Raw genomic sequence first — 24,973 nt, forward strand, 5'->3', positions numbered from 1 at the left:
ACTCGTTGCAGTAAACGGGCTTCTCATTGCAGTGGCTTCTCTTGCTGCAGAGCACAGGCTCTAGGCATGCGGGCTTCAGTAGTTGTGGCACGTGGGCTGAGTAGTTGTGCCTTGCAGGCTCTAGAGCACAGGCTTAGTAGTTGTGGCACACGGGCTTAGTTGCTCCGTGGCATGTGGGATCTTCCCAGACCAAGGCTTGAACCCATGTTCCCTGCATTGGCAGGCAGATTTTTAACCACTGCGCCACCAGGGGAGCCCCCTGGTACTGATCTTTTTTTAAAACAAAAAATTTATTTATTTTATTTATTTATTTTTGGCTGCGCTGGGTCTTCACTGCTGCATTTGGTCTTTTTCTAGTTGTGGCGAGCGGGGGCTACTCCTCACTGTGGTGCATGGGTTTCTCATTGCGGTGGCTTCTCTTGTTGTGGAGCACGGGCTCTAGGGTGCACAGGCTTCAGTAGTTGTGGCTCGCAGGGTTAGTTGCTTCACAGCATGTGGGATCTTCCCGGACCAGGGATCGAACCCGTGTCCTCTGCATTGGCAGGCGGATTCTTAACCATTGCACCACAAGGGAAGTACCCCTGGTACTGATCCTAATCCCACTCAGGCTTAACCCAGCCAATAACTTACTTGTAATACTGTTTCTGAAGGGCTGACATCTCCACCCTGAGAATCTGTTCCACTTTGGCAGGAAGGGATTTCTCCACATCTTTTTTCACTCTCCGGAGAAGGAAAGGCTCTAGCACCTTATGAAGACTCTGATAGCCATTCTCTCTCCCTTTCCCATGGTCTTCCTCAAAATCTTCCCAGAACTCAAACCTAGAGATGACATAGTATAGTGTTACTTAATTACAAAGAAGAAAAAAAACATTTTTCCAACTAAAATTTCTTTTTTAAGGAACCAAATAGGAAAAAAAATCTGTTAAAAAAAAAAGAGTCTTCCCTATAAGGAAAAATAAATTTTATCAGTCACTAGCTCTTGAATACAAGAGAGGGGAAAACAAAAAGGCAAGGGAAAACCAACTCAATCAATTCCATCAGTCTACACTAGATAACAGCAGGTTTCCAATTCTGAGACTGGATCTAGAGTTCACAAAATATTTCAGTATATCATACAAGTAGTATGTAAGTAACATAATAAGTTACTGTGATAAAATGTTAGGCAGAAAAATTAATCATAAGGTATCTTTTAATAAGCTGCAATTTACTGGGAAAACAAAATTCAGAGGTCAAAGAATAATTAGTGGTGATATTACAGCTATCACTGGTCAGAGGTACAAGTTATACAGCTTCCATCAGTAATCCTCACTGCTCATAGATTAAAAAGTTAATGGATTATAATGACAGTAAACAAGTGACAGCCCCCAGACAAGAAGAGCAATATAAGTGATACAACTTAATACTAACAGAACTTGGAGACACAAAATTTATTAATGAATTTTAAAATGTTATCACCCGTAATAATTTTGCCTGAACTCTACAGATAAAAGTTTCTCCTGTTTAAATCTTAATTTAACCATCTTCGGGTCACTAAAGGATTTGTGGCAGAAATCCAGTACGGGACATTATGATCAAATTTCTTTCAAAAATAAAAATTGAAAGAAATTTATTTCATGAGGCTTAGGAAAATATGCTCTGACTTGCTACTAGAAAGCCAGCAAAGCACTTGGAAGAAGTTGTTTAGTTTTGTGTGCAGACTGGAGCCCAGTGGGTGAGGTGCTGCCCCATGGTCTGCTTTCTGACACCAGGAGGCCCAGCTCTGCTGAGGCCAGTGAAGTCCCAGAATGATAAACTCAGTGAGTCGACATTACCAAGAGCTATGTAATACGCTCTCTGATAAGACAGAAAGTCAAAGACAGCAAATGCCAACACTGTCACCGGGCTAAAGGATGTCAAGAGAGTCTGCTGCCATTGTCATTTCTGAACTCATGAATGGCCAAGCATTTCATCAGGCACTAGGGGCATCAGTATCAGCCCTAGTGACAGCTGGTAATGCCTGAAACAACCGTGTTCGGAGAAGCAGACAAAATGATCTTTTGGGGTAGAGATCTATAAACATAATTAATGCTTCTAGCTCAACAAAACTAAAGTAAACTGTATTTTGTCACACTGCTATGAAGATACTCTAGGAACATAAAATAAAATGAAGAGTTAAAACTGATAAGAGGATTAAAAGGAACAATGTAAACTAAGCTATGTTAATACCATCTCACACACAAAATGCATGAGGCAACTGGAAATGAGGGACCATCACTATATATCAGGCCATTTTCTGAAGAACTGGGAGATAATTTCAAGAGAATGTTTTAATTTATGTAACACATATTATAATTAATTAAAACTTTACTAGTCTCAAAACTTAAATAATGAACTTTTTTTTTTTTTTTACAAGACTTACTTCCCCTACTGTTTTAGGGAACAAATATTTTCACCCACCTAGTGTACTCTTACTACATTAAAGGAGTTAATATGAGATACTATTTCTTCATATACACATTGAATTATTTATGAACTACCTGTGGCTGCTTTCTGTCTATACAGCAGATGAGTAGCTGTGACAGAGACCATAATGCCTACAAGTTGAAAATGTTTACTACCAGGTTCTTTAAGAAAAAGTTTGCTGTTCCCTGCAATAGACAACCGTCAATTTATAACACCACATATATAAAAGGTATATGGTCATCGTGGTGAACTTATAATGATACCACACCACAGCCTAGAGAGTCATTATTTTAGTTATTTCCCTGTTAATCAACTTCTGTATTTAACATGTCTCTCACCAAAGTAGAAACAATTTTGATCATTTAAATTTTCCAGACCTTGGGATTTTAGAAAAATAGAAGCTCACTCTACTGAGGAATAGCAAAGAAAAAAATTAAATCAAAGCAGTGAGAATGTTATACTAGAAGTCATGAGATAAATATGTGAAAGGAAAAGTGCAAAAAAATTCACAGACTGGCCTAGACAGCAGAAGCAAAAGTAAAAAAAGATTTCAACACTAAGAGGTAAGATCTCTGAAAATTATCAAACTGAGTTATTTTGTAGGGTGGGCATGAAGTACATATGTGCACATGATTATCTTTATAAGCTGAACTCTTTGATGTAGTCATAGCTCTATCTTTAATACCAAGCTCCATGCTTTGCAAAATACTACATACAAAACAAAGTGGCTCACTGATATATACCTATAATAAGGGTACTAACAACATACAGTAAGGGTAGGCTCCTGGCCAGAGCCGCCATGCAGGAAAGGTGCTCAGACTGACTCTGCACAAAGGAAACAGCATTTTAGTTGGTTAAAAAGACGACTAACTTTTGGATGTTGAGAACAACGGCCTATCACAGTTGAGGAGGGGAGAGTCCAGAAGTTACCTGAGCAAACCTAATTCTCTTCTGTACAATAACAATTCTTCAGTGGATCATTTCCTTAAAAAGAACAAATGGTTGTATAGAGCCATAACGAACCTCAGAAACTACCACTAAGGGTGGGGAAAATACTTCACAGGATTTGTCATCCACACAGTAAGCTCAGGCAGAAATAAAGGAAAATCTCCACTCCTTAACTAATGGGTTTCCTTCTTATACACGCATCTTTGTGAAAAATAATGTTTTTTTAAAAAATGTTTGAAAATAATAATGTTTTAAAAACAAAGTTTGCAAAGAGAAAAGCCTCTCTTACACACACACACAGTGCATCTCTAACCCCAATCCATCCTTCAATAAGTAATCCAACTGGCCATATGGAAAACTTTGGCAGACACTATCTGAAGGATCATCTCTAATGGAAAAAGTAATTCAAAGTCCCTCTCTTTCCAAAACGTAGCCCATGCTGGGTGGAATGCCACAGGTGCTTAACAGCAACAAAAAATGAATTATGGCCATTTAGGAGCCAAAATCCCTACCATCCACTTCAGTAGCCAAGTACAGAAGGGCAAATCTTAGCTAATCATTCATTGGAGGAAACTAGGCATCCCATTTCTTTTTCTAAATATCAAGCACATATGTTCCCACAGTGCCTGAAGATCCCTACTATGCAGAATGCTTTTAGTTCATCTCAGTGGTGCTATGAAGGATGCACTATTTCTCTTAGAATTTGAAGTTTAAAGGACATTGGCCTCGGTCACAGAAGACCAGAAACTGAACTCAGTCCACCCACTTATTAACCGTGTGATAGGAGACACATTTTCATCATCTCTCTACGATAGCATATTCTTATTACAATCTGAGGCTAAACGTATAGAATGTATCAAAAATTAGATATGAGAAAACAATATAAAAACTATAAAGTAATATACATGAAAATTCTTATCCATTTCAGAAAACAAAGATTAATAACTAATAATTGATACCCCCACTGTCTCTAAACTTTTATACATTATCTATTTGTTTTACAGCACATATAACCTTTGAAAAGCACACTTTATAAAAACATGGGCTTCTGCTAATACATGATAGACAGGGTATTCATTACAGAATGGATACAATGTTCAAAAAGAGAAGGGGGCAACTGCCTCCCTCCTCAGAAAGGTGACTACTGTTGACTTAACAGAGCTCTATGGAAGGAACAGAGGATCCAGGTGAGCAGGAAACAGGACAGGCAAAAGATTAGCAGTGAGACGAGGTGGGGAGGGTGGAGGAGGACAGAATGAGCAATGTGGGAAGAACTGAGGAACCCGCTCACGTAGTGCTTCTCAACTGGTGGTAATTTTGCCCCTCTGGGGTACACTTGGCAATGCTGCAAGACATTTTTGGTTGTCCCAACTGAGTCATTTCTGGCATGTAGTGGGTAGTGGACAAGGATGCTGTCAAACATCATATAATGCAAAGGAGAGCCCCCACTGTAAAAAAGAATTATCCAGCCCAAAATGTCAAGAGTGCTAAGGTTGAGAAACCCTGTTCTAACGGAAGGCATAGGGAGCAGGGGTGCAGAGGGGCCTCCTCTCTCAGAAGCATACTATAGTGAGGATACCTGCAAAAAAGGAAACAGTCTAGGCCTGTTCTACTAACAGCTATAGTGAGCGCATGCATAATCAGAGTAGTCAAGTTTCTCTATCCATCTCCTGAACAGTCTTAAACTACTCTTCAAAAATAAAGGTGAAGGGGGCTTCCCTGGTGGCGCAGTGGTTGAGAGTCTGCCTGACGATGCAGGGGACGCGGGTTCATGCCCCGGTCCGGGAAGATCCCACGTGCCGCGGAGCGGCTGGGCCCGTGAGCCATGGCCGCTGAGCCTGCGCGTCCAGAGCCTGTGCTCCGCAACGGGAGAGGCCACAACAGTGAGAGGCCCGCGTACCGCAAAAAAAAAAAAAGGTGAAGGGACTTCCCTGGTGGTACAGTGGTTAAGAATCCGGCTTCCAAGGCAGGGGACATGGGTTCGATCCCTGGTCCAGGAAGATCCCACATGCCTCAGAGCAACTAAGCCCACGTGCAACAACTACTGAGCCTGCGCTCTAGAGCCTGCAAGCCACAACTACTGAAGCTCGGATGCCCTAGGTTTACAACACAAGGAAGGAGGTGAAAATGGAACTATGATGCAGAAAAGTTCCTATATTTTACCAAAATTAAATCAGTATTAATTTTAAGAAAATTGTGATAAGATGTATACACTAAAAACCTTAGAGCAACCACTACAAAATAAAACTTAAAAAAATCAATTAACAGAAGAATCTAAATGGAAAACTAAAAACTACTTGTTGAAACAAAAGAAGGCGGTAAGAAAGAAACAAACAAAAAAGAAATATGACATACAGAGGGAAAAAGCAAAATAGCAGACATAAATCCAACCATATCAATAATTACATTAAATGTGAATGAACTAAATACTCCAACCAAAAGGCAGAGATTGTCTAACTAGAGAAAAAAGGAAGATCCAACTGTTAGCTGTCTATAAGAGACACATTTTAGACCCAAATAAACAGGTTCAAAGTAAAACAATGGAAAATAGTATTCCATGCAAACAGATACCAGAAGAGAGCTGAGGAGCTATAAGAAAATCAAAATAGACCTAAGGAACAGGAAATATTACTAAAGATAAAGAGGGACATTTTATAATGATAAAAAGGTCAATAAATCAGGAATATGTAACAAATACAAATGTGCACATACCTAACAACAGAACCCCCAAACTGACGGAACTGAAAGAAGTAGGTCATTCAACAACTGTAGTTAAATATTAAAATACTTCACTCTCAATTACTGATAGAACAACTAGACATGAAGTCAGCAAAGATACAGAAGGAAGACTATTAACCAAGTTGACTTAATGGACACTTATAGAATTCTACCCAACAAAAGCAGAATAAACATTATTCTTTTCAAGTACACATGGAATATATTCTCCAAGACAGAAAACATACTAGAGCATATAACAAGTAACAATTCATTTAAAGCATGTTCTCTAAGATAAAAGTAAACTACAGATCATTTGGGAAATAATTAAATATTTGGAAATTAAATAACATACTTCTCAAAAAAAAAAAACCGCCATGCATGAAAGAAAAAGTCAAAAGAGATATTCAAAAATAGGTGAAACTGAATGAAAACAAAAACACAAGATATCAACATTTATGGGATGCAGCTAAAGTAGGACATGGGGGGAACCTATACTTTTAAATACCTATATTGAGAAAAGGAAGAAAGAGACTTAAATCAATAATCTAAGCTTTCATCTTAAGAAAACAGCAAACAAGAAAATTACATGAAAAACAAAGGAAGGCAATAATAAAAATGAGAGTAGAAATAAATGAAATTCTAAAATAGAGAAAAAAACAAAATAACGTCCAAAGCCAGTTTCTTTGAAAACATCCCCAAAATTGTTAAAAGCTTTACCTAAAAAGACCAAGAGACGAGACACAAAATTGCCATAATCAAAAAATTATTTAGATCAGTATTGATCCTTCAAAAATTAAAAGGATTATGAGGAAATACTACAGCTTTATGCCAACAAATTAGACAACTTAGATGAAATAAACAAATTGTCAGAAAGACACAAATTAACAAAACTAAGTCAAGATGCAATAGAAAACCTGAATAGACCTATAACTAGAAACAGAAATAGTCATTAAAAATTTTCCCACAAACAGAAGCTAAAGCTCACAAGGCAACACTAAGAATCCTAATCAAATATTTTAAAAACAAGTAACATAAATCTTAAACATTCTGACCAACTCGGATTTATCCCAGGAATAAAAGGTTGGCTTAATCTAAAAAGGAACTAATGTTACATACCATACTGGTAGAATAAACAGCAAAAACCACATGGTCACCTCAACAGGTAAAGAACAGCACATGACAAAATCCAACACTCAATTCATCACTCACTAGGAATTACAAGAAAACTTCCTCAACCTTATAAAGGGTACCTAACAAAAATTCTGTAACATCCTACTCCCACCAATTCTACTCAACATGGAGGTTCTAGCCAGTACAATAGGCAAAAGATAAAAGGCATCCACCTGCATTGGAGAAATGAAGTATTACAGTCTTTACTTAGAGAAGATCTGAGTCTAATATAAAGCACTTCAATATAGACTACTTAAAAAATAAAAATAAAAACCTCTTCAACTCAGAAGGCAAAAAATCCAATTGAAAAATGGGTAAAAGATTTGAACAGATATTTCACCAAAGATATACAAATGGCTAATGAACACAGGAAAAGATGTGCAATATTATTAGTCATTATACAAATGCAAGTCAGAACACAATGAGATACCACTACACATCCACCAGAAGAGCTAGAATCCAAAAGACTGACAATACACCAAGTATTGGTGATGATACAGACAAACTAGAAAAGTCAAACATTTCTGCTGAGGATATAAAATGGTACAGTCTCTTTGGAAAACAGCCGGTAGTTTCTTAAGTTAAATGTACACTTTCTGAACAACCTGGCAATTTCACTCCTATAGATCTAGTCATACGTCCACACAAAGACAAAATAATCCAAAACTGAAGCAATCCAAACATCCATCAACTGGTGACTGGATGTGCATACAATGGAATATCACTCCATAATAAGAAAATAACTCCTAATAAACTCTGTAACATGGGAGAATCTCAAAATTATTATGCTAAATAAAAGCAGCCAAAATCAAAACACTACTTATTAGGATTCAATTTAGATGAAATTTCTAGAAAAGGTAAATTCTCTAGAGATTAAAGCTGATTCGTGATTGCCTACGGCTAGAAGTTGAGGCAGAGATTAACTACAAACAGACAAGAGGGAACTTTTTTCAGTGAGGAAAATATTCTAAAAGTAGATAATGGTGATGGTTGCACAATTCTATAAATTTACTAAAAAAATATTAATTTGTATATTTACAATGGTACATTTTATGGTATGTAAATTATATCCCAATAGGCTATTTAAAAAAAAAGGTAACACATGGGGAAAGGGACCATTTCTCTATTTGTTCAGTTTATGGCATACAGTAGGCACTCAAGTCTTTTCTAAATTAAAAAAAAAAACAAAACTGTGGAGCATTTACCTGTCAATTTGACAACTCTCAATTTAACTGTTTACTGCATGCCAGGTACCATTCTAGGCAATGTGGACCACGGATGAATAAAGTAAATAAGATCTCTGCTACTTCTGAATGCATAATTTAATTAATGACATGGTATGAATGAGGAAATAAATGAAAAAGAGAAAGGTGCCATATAGAAAATAAAACGGGGTATGGATGATAAGCATGTCTGATAAGGAACTTGAGGTTCAGTGGTCTGAGGAGACCTCTAAAAGGAGGTGGTCATATAAGCTGAGGCAAAGATGTTAATAAGTGACTGGCCATATGAAGATAAGGAGGAGAAAAAACATTCCAGACAAAAAGAATAGCAATGCTTGGCATGTTAAAGGAACAGAAATATGGCCAGAATGGCTGGAGCACAATTAGTAATGGAGAAAGTGGTATGAGATGGGTCAGACTAAGTACGGTATTCCAAATCAGGGTAAAGAATTTAGATTTCATTTTAAGTATCATTGAACACCAATGGATAATTTTAAGTTTTATGAAACGTGCATACCATCTTCCCCACAAAAATCTTTTCAGTAAAGACATTCCACAATTCTTTACTAAGTTAGATTTTAATGAGACCTAAATCCAGTGCCATTGTTATCAAAAGGTTAGATTTAAGATATTTTTTAATACTTGTCAGATTGTGTACCTCGTATACTTTTTTCAATTATATTGATCACCTTATAACAACAGGGAGAAGGTGTGATGTTTCCTATTTATCAATTATTTCCCCCAAAGCATTAAATGATTCAAATGTTTGGTAGACAGTATGCTTTCTTTCTTAACAGACTGATTTCTGAGCTTTCTATCATTTGTTATGAAACATTTTACTACTTTTGTTGCTGCTTCAATGCTTTGCTTTCCCCAAACCATGCCATCTGTTTTCCCTAAGGTTTACTAAAAAAGTTAGAGCATTGGCATTTCAGACATTCTAGCATCTTTTGAAACACATAGGAAGGAGCTTACTTCTCCGGCATAATAAAGTGCAGCAAGGACCAGAGCTCTTTGAGGGAATTCTGAAGAGGGGTCCCCGTAATCAGGAGCCTATGGTTGGACTTGAAATCAATCAGAGTTTTATACAATAAAGAGTCATCATTCTTCAACCGATGGGCTTCGTCCACTCCCAGAAAGGCCCAGTTAATACTGCCCAGCACAGTCTAAAGTAAAAACAAAACAGAACGAGCCACCAGGTCAGAAGGGAACCCAAAAGTACTTTCAAGTGTTAATTATCTCTGTACAAATACCATCACGAAGGTATACATAGAAACATTTATTCTTCACTGACTTAAAGTATATCAGGACTCTTCTGTTTATTCCGTTAGTTAACAGATTGGTGTCTACTCAAAAGAGCAGATCATCATCTAAAAGCTATAGGGGGTCTTTTAGGCCAGGTTTTGCTGCATGCCTCAAAGTGAAAACACAAAAACTGGTATGCTGGGCAAAAACAACACAAAAACAAAAAATACATGATTTTGCAGTCTCTCCTTAATCAAGATTCTTCTCTGCCTATTCTCCACCCCAACCTTGAAGCACAGAAACACCAAGAGCCACCAAATTGCACTTGTTTATGCTTATTATCACCACTGGGATCACCTGGCACATACATTTCTTAGTAACTGTGGGAAGGAGATAATTTTAAGAGATTCATTTTTCTGTCCTCCTCCTCAGAGACCCTTACACAACATCTGTTCTGGAGAAATGCTTAATAATAAGATGGGAAGTACCTGAGAGGGCACTCAAGACCAGCTTCCAATAACTCACTAGAATCTCCAGTAAGTTACTGGCCTCAATCCCTTTCACCTATTTAATTCAATTGGCTTAGGTGACCCAAGGTCCCCTTCAACTGTAAGGTTCTGTTTATTTTCTAATAACCTTAATATTCTTCATGGATTTTTTTGTTTGTTCATTTGTTTGCTTTTTTTAAATACGAAAAGAAAAGTAACATGGCAAGGGGGAGGCAAAGACCCCATCATTTGGACAAGTCACACTCCAAAATTTAGCCTTTTGGTTACCAATTACACACCTTATCTTTTAAGAGGATCTCATATGTTGTTATAAGTGCATTGAACTTCAGCCTTTTGGTCTGACAGTGAATCCATTCATATTCTCGTATCTATAAGAGAAAACAATCATTAAGATATAATTTCTACCTTTACCTTTCTATATCACCAGCAAGTCTTATGACAGATGCAATAAATATACCAAATAAAAATTAAATCTGATTAGAATTTAATGAATACCTTATACATTCTAAACTGACCTAAGCAACCAAAGTATAGAGCAATATGAGTTAGAATTAAAAGATCTATCGTGGAGCAGTAAAAACTTTATTGCCAGAATTCAAATAAATTGTCACCTCCCTCTGCCCCCCTCCACCCCCGATATATTTGACCACAAAAATGCATTTCATCAGCCATTAAAACCCTGGTAACTTGAACTTATCTAGGGAATCTCCCAGAATGAGAACTTTCTTAAGGAAATACAATTTGATCATTCTTTGGGTAGGGAATATTTTTATTAGTAAATAAAACAAATTCCAACCTCTGGCTTGGTCAGAAATTTCATTAATCATACAGCAGAACGATGTGGCCCCCAAGAAAAAGGAAAGGGAGGCTTACAGGATGAAAATACAATTTAATATGAATGAAAATCACGTCAACGCAAAGGAACACAAAAACTAACATTCGTACTGAAGTATAATATAATGTATTTAACTGGACACCCAGCAAGCACAATGGCCCATGACAGAGCTCCTACAGCTTGGTTGTCAAGTTAAGAACTGGAGGACAAGTCAAGGAGAGCTGCAGGGACTCACCACAAAGTGGGAAGAAGAACAAAGAAAAGGAGTACTGGAAAGAAAAGAAAATGTCCCTGATTTCACAGTTTTTTAGAGTTCACTTTCTTTGTCTTCACCTTTCAATGCAGTAGTGCTTGAAGCAATTCTGCACAATCTAGAACTTTTTTAATGGTTAACGAATGGATTAACAAACTTAAGAACTACTATAGACTTAGAAACTCAAAATTAGAGCAATGAAGTCTGCCAGAGTTTAGGTTAGAAAATTTTAATGAAAATATTTAATAAAAATGAATTTGCATTAGCATGGTAATATATGGTTGTAACATCTCTCTCAAACGTTGAGGACTCCTGATGGCTTGCTCTTATTATAAGCAATCCCCTAGAAACAGTTTATTCCAACATACACACAGTGGTAAAAAAGCAAAGGTCTGGGACCAGACGTGTCTTTGTCCCAATCCCAGCTCTGCCACATTCCAGCTGGCCTGGGGACAAGTGTTAAACTCTCTGAGTCAATTTCTTTAACAGGAGATTGGAAAGAATATCATCTACTTTGAAGATTATCATAAGGATTATAGGTAATATACATAAAGCACCCAGCACAGGGCCTGGCACATAGTAAGTACCTTAAAAAAAGTTGTTATCAAGAAAAAGATTTGCCAGACAAAGACAAACTTAAGCCCATGTGTTCTAAGTTCCTGATGCTCAAGTTAACTTTGGTATCAGACAGATAATTGTCTTTTCTGCAGCTCTGAAATGGCTCACTGTCCTTTTATTTCTTTCTTGTAAGTTATGCCACCTCACTATTTTAAAAGGTTAGGAAACAAACTCTAAGAACTCAATTATTTTCAGTAATATCTCTCTGCTCAAATAGCAAAAATAATATTAACATTCCACAAGGCATTAACTCTATCTTATAATCCTTTATAAATAAAGTGGTCTTGAAAGTACAGGGGAAAGAAAAACTTAATACTGCAATCCAACTAAAAGAGATTCCCATTCATGTACTGCTGTTGCTGTTCTTTACAAAGTAAGCATATGTTTTTAAGACTAACTGAATTGTATTTTTGGGATACATCAATCTCCCAATATCAGGGGCATAGCACCGTGTCAGAATCACAATTTTACTGAAGGCTATAATGGCTTTAGGTCAATTTCCAAAAATACATTTATAACACAGATTCTATCCCAATTCTTTTTGTTTACACACCGTATTTCTGCTCATCAGGTCACCTATGTAAACCACTACGTTAATCTCTGGTGCCCAGATTTCAAACTCCCTCTGCCATGAGGTGAGGGTGGATAAAGGGACGACTATAAGAAAGGGGCCATACAGCTGGTGTTGGTGGAACAGGTAGGAGAGGAATGATATGGTCTGGATGGTCTTTCCTAGGCCCATTTCATCAGCAAGGATTACACTGTTACTTCTGCAGAAAGAAAAAAACAAAAAGATCATTAGTTCACAAAAAAACAGTACGTGCACAAACAGCAAAGGCATCAATGCCTCACAATGTCACCATGGGTTGTGAGCCTCTAATGTCTTTCCTCTCCTCTGCAATTAACTCTCCTACGTATGACAGTCGAGTAACAAGTAATCTAAGTATTATCAAGGTTTGGATTACTACAAGAGCCTATTCAGACTGTATGTTCTTTATCTTGCATTTTGGTCTTTTACATCTATCCCCTGTAACAGAGAAGGCAGGTTTTGTTATATTGGTGTATGCAAGCACATGACCTTGGGTTCCATCAGTACAGAAAGCAAGGGCAGATGGGCTATCCCCACTGCTGATGAACCGTACAGGCTGACAGTCATGTGCCTTTGTTCAAAGTGCCCACCCATTCCACTGCAGGCCACTGGGTTGTTTAATGCTACATACACTGCTCCCTAGACCTAAATGCTGCAGGTACACAGAGCTTGTTTTAAATACACTACTCTACAGCAGGGGGAGGCTGCAGATCAGATCTCTGAATCCCACCCCAGACCTACTGAATCAGAGTATCTGGGGAAGGGCTCAAGAATCTGTATTGTTTAACAAGTACTTCTGGATATTGTGCTATGGGTATATGGCTTGGACCACACTTTGAGAAACAAGGCTCTAGGAGACAGGCAGGAGGCAGGATTTCAACAGGATCCTAATAGAAAAGTATTGTAAAGATATTAAGAAAAAACCTTTAAGTAAATTAAGTTAATTTAAACTGAAAGAAATAGAGTTAGGAAAGTATGTTCCAGAAATAGAAAAGAGCCCATTTGACAGGAAACCAGGACTGCATGTATGCCATAAGTCTGAAAATATTACAAGGTTCTTGAAAATCAGGCCATGGGAGGTTTACACATATATAATACATGCTTAATCAGTGGACCGGAGAGAACTAAAACCAATATTCAAGTCAAAGACAACTTAATCGATTAGAAAAACAAGACATTTAATTCACCAAGAAGAGATTCCTTTGAGTAATTTTCCTCATATTTCTCTCACCTTTTCACACCACTGGGGAGGAAACAGGGTTACTTTTCTCCAACATTTCCTCTCCCTAGCAAACTGCCACTGTCCATTTATACACATGAAAGGAAGTTTGGATTGATTTGCCTGCTTTTCTGGAACCAGACCAAAACAGCATGTTACTTAACTCAAGGTTCCCATGACCAGGGCCTAGTAGCTGCCTGGGCCCTTTTCAGCTGATTCTGAATTAGTTTAAAGTAGAAAATGCTGGCTCAGGACTCTACATGGTGTGACTTTGGACAAGGGCTCCTAAGAGCCCTCAACTACAGAACAAGAGGGTTAGTTACACAACTCCTTAAGGCTCCACCTAGCTTATAACCGTCCTTTAGGAAGATCAGGTCTCACTATTCTCTGAAACAAAAATAACTTTCAAGGAATTTAGAACATCAGACCTCCACTCCATTCTCAGTCACAGAAACTGAATCTCCTCAAGATCTCTGATTCTCATATTGAACGTTAAATATTACATAAATTTTTATAAGACAAAGAGTAATACATGGTTCAATTGGGAAAGTCATTGTAAATGCACCTCTGTAACTTAAAAACCATCTTTTCGGCATTGAGAAAAGAAGCTGGCATGTTTTTGTCTTCAGGCTGTAGTCTAATTCTGAAATAAGAATTCTTGCTTTGCCATAAAACACTAAGAAATTAAGAGTTTACATGTGGGGGAAGGAATCTGGAGACATACATTAAACGTACTTCTCACACCGTATGTCCCATGAAGACAGGGGAATCCTGTCTTGTCTTGGTTCACTATTAAATTCTCAAGGCCTGGGACTTCCCTGGTGGTCCAGTGGTAAAGAATCTGCCTTACAATGCAGGGGACGTGGGTTCCATCCCTGGTCAGGGACCTAAGATCCCATATGCCTCGGGGCAACCCGCGCACCACAACTACTGAGCTCACGCACCTCAACTAGAGCCCACGTGCTGCAAACTATAGAGCCCGCGTGGTCTGGAACCCGTGCACCACAACCACAGAGCCCACATGCCACAACTAGAGAAGCGAAAACCCGCATGCCACAACTAGAGAGAAGCCCGCGCACCACAACGAAGAGCCCGCACGCCGCAACGAAAGATCCCACGTGCCTCAACAGAGATCCCACGTGCTGCAACTAAGCCCCAACACAGCCAAAAATAAATAAATAATAAATAAAATCTTAAAAAAAAATTCTCCAGGCCTACCTAGGTCCCTAATACATAGTAATTAGGGACTACTTGAATTTGCGATTGAATTTGGTGAATAAAATTTATGGGTACAGCCTCAAAGTACCTTTAAACCTCGTTGTCTCATCTCTCTTTTTCTTTTTTCCAAGACTATGGTGATCTTGTTACAAAAAAGTAAAGGATAATTTCACAAGTCCAACTGTCAGAGAACTTCCTCTACAAGGGATGGCCTGTACAGCAATAGGGGGGGTGGGGGTCACATCACTCTTCAGCACCACTATGTAAAATTAAAGGTTTCCCTGGCTCAGAAAGACAACTGAATGGAAAAAAGACATTTTCTTCTTTCTTCTGAGAATAACTCCTTCCCCACTAAAGATATGGGCAAATTACCTTGCTATTTATACTCATAAATAACATAGTAAGACATAGGTCTCTGGCTATGAGAAATTAACCCCCAAATAACTAAATAACAAAGTACTTTTTACTTCAGACTAAACTAGTAATTATATATACATGAAAACTCCCAGAAGTGGCCCTTTTCAATCACATAATTTTTTTATTTCTATAATGTACAAGAAAAGGAAGTAATTCTTTATACCTAACAGTTTTAAAAAGCCAGAAACAGTAGAGAAAACATCAAACATATTTTTCTACCTACTTGCACCAAGAATGAGCAAGCCAGTTGAGACCTTCTAGCTGATAATCTCGGAGCTCCAGATTCTCTCCTCCTAAATATGCCGGCTGTTTCTTTAAAGCCACAAATCGTGGTCTCTGCTTCAGGGCCTGAAATGCAAAATTTAACAAAGCCCAGGTTTGAAGAAAACGTTCCTCCTGTTCCTATGTTAAAATGCTAGCCATGATTTCTGCGCTCTACACCAAAGCATAAGAATTTAAATTTCACATCTGAATCACCAACCACACCCAACCCACCACGAGCTCTTGCATTGTGGTCTGCATTCCCAAAGCCAGATTGCATCCCGAAATAATGTTTAGTCATTGCTCCTTTCCTGAAGTAAGTTTGCGAACATCATTAAATAGCATTGGGAAACAATGGATTAAAAACTTATATAAATTTCACGGCTCATGACTTTTCAACATTCTTGTGTATGCTGTGAACTTACAGGAGAAACTCATTCAGGAATATTTCCCAAAGTTATTTGGCCACAGTAGTGTTTTTCTCAGGGAACATTTCTCTGAAGATTAGCACTCTCTGGAATAGTGCCCCATTATGAGAAGTGTCGTCCTAATAACGTATTTGATAAGGTAATTATTGTTAGTTGCAGCTCTCCTTTGTGAGCAGCTGGCAGTGAATGGAATCAGATGCCTCTGGCTGTCCACTTCTGCCACATCTGCCCCACAGTGCTTCTCCCATCCGACCCCCCAGCTGCTGCCACTTCCCCCATCCTCACACTAATTCTCCCTCCGTGGGCTTCTACGACACCTTCCTGGTGGGACCTTCTGGCTTTAACAACTGCTTACTCTGGTCTCCAACACATGGCCGTTAGATGAAACTTTCTAAAGGAAATACTGTTTCCTGCCTGCTGCTCTGCTCAGGAGGGTAGGCTTATGAAGACCCACAGAATAAAATCCAAATACTCTCCAAGGTATTCAAGACATACACACTTTGACTCGCCAATATCACCTCCCTCTCTTCCTACCCTGAGGTCCGGTGGTCCTCCTACTGACTATAAGAACATCTTTCTCTTAATATCTTTCACGGGAGGCCAATAACCTGGGCCCCCTTCTGTCTGTCTAACCAGCTCCAATCAAGTCTTCAAGGACAGGGCACTTCAAGCACCACAATTTCCTCATTTTAAAACCACTTCAATGATCCCTGTGGCTCAGTGACTCCTACTTCTGGAATAGTCTTTATCACACTCATTGACCTTCAGTTACACACTGCTTTTCACAGATAGAGGTTTGGTGCCATGAATTTGAATGTCAACCTCTTGGAGAGAGAGGCCATGTCTTACATAAACATTTACTACTGAGGACCCAAGCATACCAATTTACACAGGGAATGAATTCCAAAGAAAGAAAAGGAACTGTACAACCAATCTAGCAAATAAAAGAGCCTATATATTTAGTTTATAACCTAGAATTCAGACATTCCTCTTTCCCGTCACTTCTCTTTAAAGTGCTTTAATTCTTTCCAGTATTCTCTACAATATCTCCATATTAGATATACCTAATTGTGTAAATAAGAATATTAAAGAAGTCAGCAAAGCCATTATACAACTCATCCTCTCCTTTTGTTTTAATTATTTTCCTTTGATGTCAAGGTTAAGTCATTTTCTTTCTCTTCAAAATAGGAATTATCACTTACTTTTGTGGTATTCTCTCTTCCCAACATCTATCTATGTGGCCAACCCTTTGTAGCAATACACCTTTCCCCTGAAAATTCGAAAGCCAGCAGTCACCACACCTTGCATTCTCTTGTTGGGATGGTTTTTGAGTTGTTCCGACTATGGAAGCTGTCGATGCAGCTCTGGAATTTCTTTCCAATCAAGGCTTCATCTTCCCAGCTGCACTCTGAATAGGGCAGTCCCATCCATTTGCATAGATATTCAGGTTCGTTGGAAGGTGCCGGCTTCCGACTGTGAGCTATTTCACATATAAAAATTTACAGATCAGCAACTGTCAATTAAAGGAGAGGAGTGACATTCTGTTTTATGTATAACCAAGGAAACACCATGTGGCAAAGCTGTAAATATTCTGCAAAACATGAACTGCTCTTAAATGCTAAACAGTATTTATAAACAAGTTGTCTTGCTTACCTGGAAAGTCTGTTTGACCCAGTGTAGATTTGCTCGTCTTCACAGCTAAATAAATGGAAAGCTGGGTAAGTTATCACCATAACCAAGAAAACGGTGACATTTTAGGTCCTATGAATAAGAGTACAAATATACTCTACTATCTCACATCTTAAAAAAAGAAAAGAAAAAGCAGCCTATCCAGCACTTACCCCATCTCTCTGTTCCCCCTTTACAACAAGGCTCCCCAGGGGAGCTTTCTTCATACTGTCCCCTCACTCTCCCCTGAAGCCACCCCATCAGGCCTGTAGCCCCACCACTTCATGGGTCCATCTCCCCAGGGCCAGGCCTGCTGCCAAGCTGAAGGATCAAGTCCCAGTCCTCTTTGACTGGCAGCGCCTCCTCCTGCCCGAGCCGCGTGAATCACCTGGCTCCCAGCACACCTCCCTCTCCTGGCTCTCCCCCTGTCTCACTGGCTGCCCTTTCTCACTCTCCTCTGCTGGTTTCTCTTCCTGACTTCCAAAAGCTAGAATGCCCTCTGACTTCTACTCGCACCACGTACACATTCTTGATTATCTCATTAAACCTTAGGCTTTAAATACCATCTACATACAGATTATATCCTCAAATTTAAATCTCCAGTCCGGACTGAGTTCTAAACTCCAGACTCATATATGCTACAGCCTTCACAATACTATCCACTTAGATGACTGAGAAGTATATCAAACTGACAAATATCAAAATAAGTTCTTGATTTCCATTCTTTCTATTTCAGTAAATGGTACCTCTAGTCTCCTATTTGCTCAGGTCAAGAATCTTGGCACCATCCTTGCCACCTCTTTCTTTCCCCGCATCTCCAAATCTACTGGTAAAGCCTGTTAGCTTTTCCTTCAAAATAAATCTAGGCATCTGTCTATTCTCCAAAAGTATACCTACAAAAACGCATTTTTAAAAAATATTTATTTATTTATTTGGTTGCACTGGATCTTAGTTGCGGCAGGCAGGCTCCTTAGTTGTGGCATACATGTGGGATCTAGTTCCCTGATCAGGGATCGAACCTGGGCCCCCTGCACTGGGAGCGCAGAGTCTTAACCACTGTGCCACCAGCGAAGTCCCACATTTTTTCAATATATATACATTACTCCCAAAATATAAATACATTACTCCCAAAAGAAAAAGTTCTATTATTCCTGGAGCTCAAACACTGCTTAGATGAGTTTCCATGTACTTACCTATTACTCTTTCTACTATCTGATACTGTTTGTTCAGCTCTGAGGCCAGCTCTTGTTGGCAGTTGAAATATTCCACATCTTCAGGAGAAACTTTCCCTAACCTGGACAGAAGACAGACAGAAAAAATAAATACTTATTAGATTTGGGGGATCCATATACATCTGTCAATGCAAAGTCAAGGTAGGAAAGGAAACTTAGTCTTTACTTTCATATGTCCCTTAATAATCTTTTACTAATAATTAGGCCAGAGATTTTAAGAAAAACACATAAGACTTAGAGAAAACACTAAAAACCTTAGACTTATAGGACACACCAGTTGTTCTCTCTGATGTGGCCCATTAATAAAGAAACCTAACAATAACTATTTTGGGTGATGAATTCATGTGATAAATTCATATATCTTAATAGATAAGGACAGTAAAACTCTTCCAGATTTACAAGAAAACCTGCTTTTTTTCAAATATGTATGGGCTTTAGGCGTGATTAAATGTGGCTTTTTTTAGAAAACCAGTTATTCATACTTATAAAACGACAACACCAGCAACCTGAAATTGAATACTGCTATAGCTTTCAAGCATTTTTAAAATTCTAATCGCTTTACAAACTACCCATATCTTAGGGATACATATTTTTGTTTTCAACTCAAAGAAAAAAATTTCTGATTTACTGAAGCAGCATATTTTGCATAGTAATAAAACAGGAATTGGAACCCATTTGTCCCTATTCCTAACACAAAATAACCTCATCACATGACACTGACACATATGTCTTCGGGGGGAACTTATGCTTCTTTTTGTCAGTTTAGTTGTGTGTATGCTGTGACCCCACGTATGTCTCAGATGCAACCTAACATGCTCAAAGCTGTAAGTAAACTACAAACCACAGGCTATCACAGTTTCAGCACATCTCTGTCACATCCTTTCTGTAAACTGTGTAAAACCAAGATTAGTTTTAAGTATATCATAACCCAGAGAGTTCTAGATTATTAACTCCTGACATCCAAGCTACCCCAGGACAACCACAGAAAGTAACAAGGTGCTTAAGTACGTTAGCCTTGGACTCAGGCTACCAGAATTCCAATCCTGGGCCCTCTCACAGAGTTGCTCTGTACCTCACTCTTCCCACAAAAAAACATTTTGTTCAACAGTACAAATCTCATAGGATTACTGTGAGGATTAATGAGATCATGTCTGAAAAATGCTCCATAAGCTAGTTATTATTAAACTCTACAGACTTGGTGGCTACACACAAAAATATATACTATCTTCAGCTCACAGTTTTATAAAACGTAATCGTGGATGCCTCCACGTTCATTCAGATGCTAAAGGCAAAATTTGATATTCTAGATAGCTGTGTTCTCCATGGACTAGTTAAAAACCTTCCCTTCCTCCAGGCTGCAAATGTATTTCTTTTATCCAGGATGGATAATGTACCATTGCTTGATTTCATCCTCTTTCTTCTTGAAGTTCTCTAGTTTTTTTAGGCCCTTCACTTTCTGCTGCTGTAAGGACTCTTCACTCTCCCACGTGCTATGGATATACGACCAGCCCTTCCACTTGATGAGGTACTGGACTTCGCCTTCATCCTTTTCAGGGTCAAAGTCGCCACTAGGGTCTCCGTTAGCTTCAACTGCATATACAGTAGTAGAAGCTCCAGTGGCTGAAAAAGGATTCAGTTAAATTTTAAAAAGCATATTAAACCAGACATTGAAAAGCTTCCCAAATACACAAATGTCTAAAAAGTCTCTTTATGGATGAAGCACCAAAATCCTTTGACTCGAAATAAGCAGAAATTCACAAACAATACAGAATGAACATGTTCAACAATTTCAAATATTTTCATGATGCAAACCCAATTTTCACTACTTAAAACATTACAAAATTTGCTGGTGAAATCAAAGAAATCTCTGTATCCAAACATAATAAAAATGGAACAGCAATATCCTTTTGTTCTGGTCCCTACTAACTCAGAAAACAAATCTCTCTCCCTCTCCAGGAATATTAAGAACAAGGTAAGAGAATTTAAAATCTCCCCAATTACTCAACCACCAAAACTCCCTGTTGACTCTCTTAACCTCAAGTAAGCCTGGATAAAAAAAAAGACAAAGAAAAATGAATTATGTATTATTTTGATACTTCCTATATGGAAAGGTTACTTTAAAAAACTGAGTTGTGAGATATCTCAATTTGGATATAAAAAATTCTTCACTACTGTCCAAATATGTATTTAACGCGTTTGACACTTATCACAAGGAGATTCAAAAACAAGTAACTAAAGGTAGATTTACTTAATGTTAATAATCAAGAATCTCTGCTGCATCACTGGTTTTTAAGATATTAAAACATCTTTAACCAGCTCAATTTTAAAATCTCAAAGACATATGGGACACAGCCCTATAGTCTCAGGTCAGTTTTTCTGTGGGTCAGAAAAACTTCCACATTTCACAACAAATAAGGGCATGGACTGAAATTCATCACTTCAGAGCTCAATACATAAAATTTGGGCCTTACTGAGCAGATATAAAAAGTAATTTGTTAGCTTCCAATGGCAGGGAAGGGGCAGCAGGTGTCATGTCTGGCCGCAAAGGTGTCAAGAAGCCCCTGAAGCAACCCAAGGATCAGGCTAAGCAGATGGACGAGGAAGGTGAAGCATGCAAGCAGAAACAGAAAGAGCAGAAGAAGTAACTCAAGGAACTAAAAGCAAAGGCCAAGGGGAAGGGTCCCTGGCCACAGGTGGCATTAAGAAATCTGGCAAAAAGTAAGCTGTTCCTTGTGCCTGAGGCAATGATGATCCTTAACTCTATTCCTGTTTAAACATCTGGACTCCCTGCCATAACATCTGTTGCCACCTATGGCAAAAATGAAGTGTTGTCTTCACATACCTCCTTTCTTTCCCAGCCTTGAATCTAAGACCTTTTCAATAGTTTCACTATTATCCTGCTGTTCATCAGCTCCTTCTCCAGTCATTTCAATGAGGTCATCTGAGTCAGTCTCAAAGTCATCGTCTTCTTTATAACTGCATGAGGAATAATGCCGAATAAATGAGAAACTATCTTTTCAGATTCAAACACCACCATACATAGTATCATTAGGACGAGGAACCATACCCTTTTGGCTGCAACATGCTGTTGTGCAGATCAGCCACGATAAAATGGGCTTGAAGTTCATTTTTTTTTCCTGCTTAAAGTATTAATGCATGTTCACAGATAGCTGCAGGAAGGCTAACATATTTCAAAATAGAAACTGACTACAGTGATTTCTGTAAGCAAGACATAGAAAACTACTACAAAGACACTCCTATGTTTTCTTATGTTTTCTTTTTTTTTTTTTTTTTTGCTGTACGTGGGCCTCTCACTGTTATGGCCTCTCCCGTTGCGGAGCACAGGCTCCGGACGCGCAGGCTCAGCGGCCATGGCTCACAGGCCCAGCCGCTCCGCGGCATGTGGGATCTTCCCGGACCGGGGCACGAACCCGTGTCCCCTGCATCGGCAGGTGGACTCTCAACCACTGCGCCACCAGGGAAGCCCTGTTTTCATTTTTTAATGAGGTCATTACTATGTATAAACAAGGAAACAACTACAAAGAAAGAAAATGCACGATAAATGAAAAAAATTACTAGTATTCCATTAGATAAAAGCGGAGCAATACATCTAAGATTGAATGTACCGACCCTGCATTTTGTCTCCCAATAACAAGAATATGAAATTTAAGTATTCTCAAGTTACTGAGCATACTTCCTGGTAATAAAATATTAAAATGTAACCTTCCACCATATATTAACAACAAACGGTTTGGGGGTTACCGAAGAGAAAAACACAATTCTGGATGCAGTACAGCTGTAGGAGGAAAAAGTGCTGAGCTACATATTAACATACTCAAAACCTAGTCCTAGCTTTCAAAGTATTAACTGGATACATTGAACAGGTTATTAATAACTCCAGGACTCAGTTTCACCATCTTTAAGTAGACCAAAAGAAACCTGCATATCCTCTAAAAGGAAATTAAATACCCTTTGATTCATATAAAGTAAAATATTTATGTTTGCATATATCTATTCCTTTATTTCATTTTCTATTAATGCTTCATATCGTATCGTAAGCTTGATAAGATTATTATATCCAAATAATACATAAGCTGAAACAAAAGAATTTGGCTGATTCAAACAGCAATTCAAAAGTGAAAATACAATCCTAATGTCCTTCCTAAAAAAGGATGTTATGAAATGAAGATAACATCACTACCACCTCAACGAAACATGAACTTGAAATAAAGCAGTTCTCTTCATAGGAATGAAGGCTTGAAATGAGTTATCACTATTCTTTCCATATTCCTATTGGCCAGAACCATTCTTTTTGCAAGAACCCTGACCAGATTTCCGAATACAACCTCAAGACACAGGTCATTATTTTTACCTATCAAATGCCTAATTCTGGACTTATCAGAGCCAAGCTCTAGCCAACTACACTATCACCTTCCCTTCACACTAATGAAAACCTTCTGGGGCATCACCTACCTAACATTTTTAGCCGCTCTGCGGCGAGTCTGCCTTTTGGGAGCTTCATCATCTTCATCCTCATCATCAGAAGAATCTTGCTTTTTCCTCTTTCCACGCTGCGTCTTAGGTTGCTTTTTAACACGAGGTTTGGGCATTGCTCTAAAATGAGAAAAGAAAAAATGGCGAAGTCCTTACTTTATCATCTGTTGTCTACTTCAAATCTATATAACTGTTATTTCCCAGAGCAGGGTTCATACATAGGAATTAACCCGGGGAATGTTAGACATGAATATTCCCAGGTCCCATTCCCTGAGATTCTAATTCACTAGAGATCTGCTTCACTAGAAACACGAAAGTGATTCTACTGCTAACACCCTTCAGTCATTTATAGGAACAGTCAGCCCTCTGTATCTGCAGGTCCACATCTGCATATTCAACCAACCATGGATCAAAAATGTATTTGCAAAAAAAATTCCACAAAGTTCCAAAATGTAAAATTTGAATTTGCTGAGCATTAGCAGCTATTTACGTAGCATTTACATTGTATTAGGTATTATAAGTAATCAACAGATGATTAAAAGTATACAGAAGGAGATGCACAGATTATACGAAAATACTATAGCACTTTATATAAGGAAGCGACTTGAGCATCTGCAGATTCCGGTATCTACAAGGGTCCTGGAACCAATTCCCCGCAGGGACGAAGGGAAAACTGTACTGTGGGTTCTGAGGCAACGGTTCTCAACTATTCCTCAAGATCACCTGACATAAAAATACACATGCAGCACGCTGCTGATGACAGCTCTCTGGTGGGCAATTTGGAAATATCTATCAAAATGACAGGGCTTCCCTGGTGGCACAGTGGTTGGGAAACCGCCTGCCAATGCAGAGGACACAGGCTCGAGCCCTGGTCCAGGAAGATCCCACATGCCGTGGAGCAACTAAGCCCGTGCACAACTACTGAGCCTGCGCTCTAGAGCCCGCAAGCCACAACTACTGAAGCCCTGCGCCGAGCCCGTGCTCCGCAACAGGAGAAGCCACCACAATGAGGCATGCACATGGCAAGGAAGAGTGGCCCCCGCTGGCCGCAGCTAGAGAAAGCCTGTGTACAGCAACGAAGACCCAACGCAGCCAAAAATAAATAAATAAAATAAATTAATTTATTTTTAAAAAAATTACAAATATAACAATTTTATTTCTGGGAATTGACTTTACAGATATAGACTGATACAGACACAGTAAGGTATTCACTGTGGTATTTGCAATAACAAAAGATTAGAAAAACTAAACATTCATCAACTGGGAACTAGTTCAATAAACAGACTACTACGCAACCATAAAAAAGGGAGTTTTCTGTGCATTGATAAGGAAAGATTTCCAAGATAATGAAAGAAAAATGCAGAAGATGATGCATGGAATGCTATAATCTGTATAAAGGAAGTAAAGGACAAGAAATAACTGCACATATATTTTTCTCCTATGTACATTAAATATACCAGGAAGGCTACCTGAGAGACTGTGCCCT

General features: G+C 38.6%; 1 protein-coding gene and 1 pseudogene across 6 annotated transcripts in view; one reads left to right on the plus strand and one right to left on the minus strand.

Annotated features, from left to right (window-relative positions):
* The window catches only part of CHD2 (chromodomain helicase DNA binding protein 2), a 123,153-nt gene that overhangs the window by 66,270 nt on the left and 31,910 nt on the right, over positions 1-24,973 (minus strand). For all 5 annotated transcript variants that reach the window (XM_082647863.1, XM_082647861.1, XM_082647864.1 and 2 more), the window contains 11 exons: positions 23,467-23,607; positions 21,836-21,969; positions 20,388-20,613; positions 18,955-19,055; positions 17,747-17,791; positions 17,395-17,573; positions 15,628-15,752; positions 12,515-12,731; positions 10,534-10,623; positions 9,477-9,667; positions 631-819 (listed from right to left, as the gene is read on the minus strand). In XM_082647863.1, the coding sequence (XP_082503989.1) occupies positions 631-819; positions 9,477-9,667; positions 10,534-10,623; positions 12,515-12,731; positions 15,628-15,752; positions 17,395-17,573; positions 17,747-17,791; positions 18,955-19,055; positions 20,388-20,613; positions 21,836-21,969; positions 23,467-23,607 (1,638 nt within the window). The remainder of the gene's footprint in view (positions 1-630; positions 820-9,476; positions 9,668-10,533; positions 10,624-12,514; positions 12,732-15,627; positions 15,753-17,394; positions 17,574-17,746; positions 17,792-18,954; positions 19,056-20,387; positions 20,614-21,835; positions 21,970-23,466; positions 23,608-24,973) is intronic.
* LOC309818582 (translation machinery-associated protein 7-like) lies at positions 21,525-21,715 on the plus strand (annotated as a pseudogene). Its single transcript has one exon. The product of its transcript is annotated as a translation machinery-associated protein 7-like (transcript).

The sequence above is a fragment of the Grampus griseus genome, assembly GCF_964374135.1.
Source record: "Grampus griseus genome assembly, chromosome: 2".
Classification (NCBI taxonomy): Eukaryota; Metazoa; Chordata; class Mammalia; order Artiodactyla; family Delphinidae; genus Grampus; species Grampus griseus.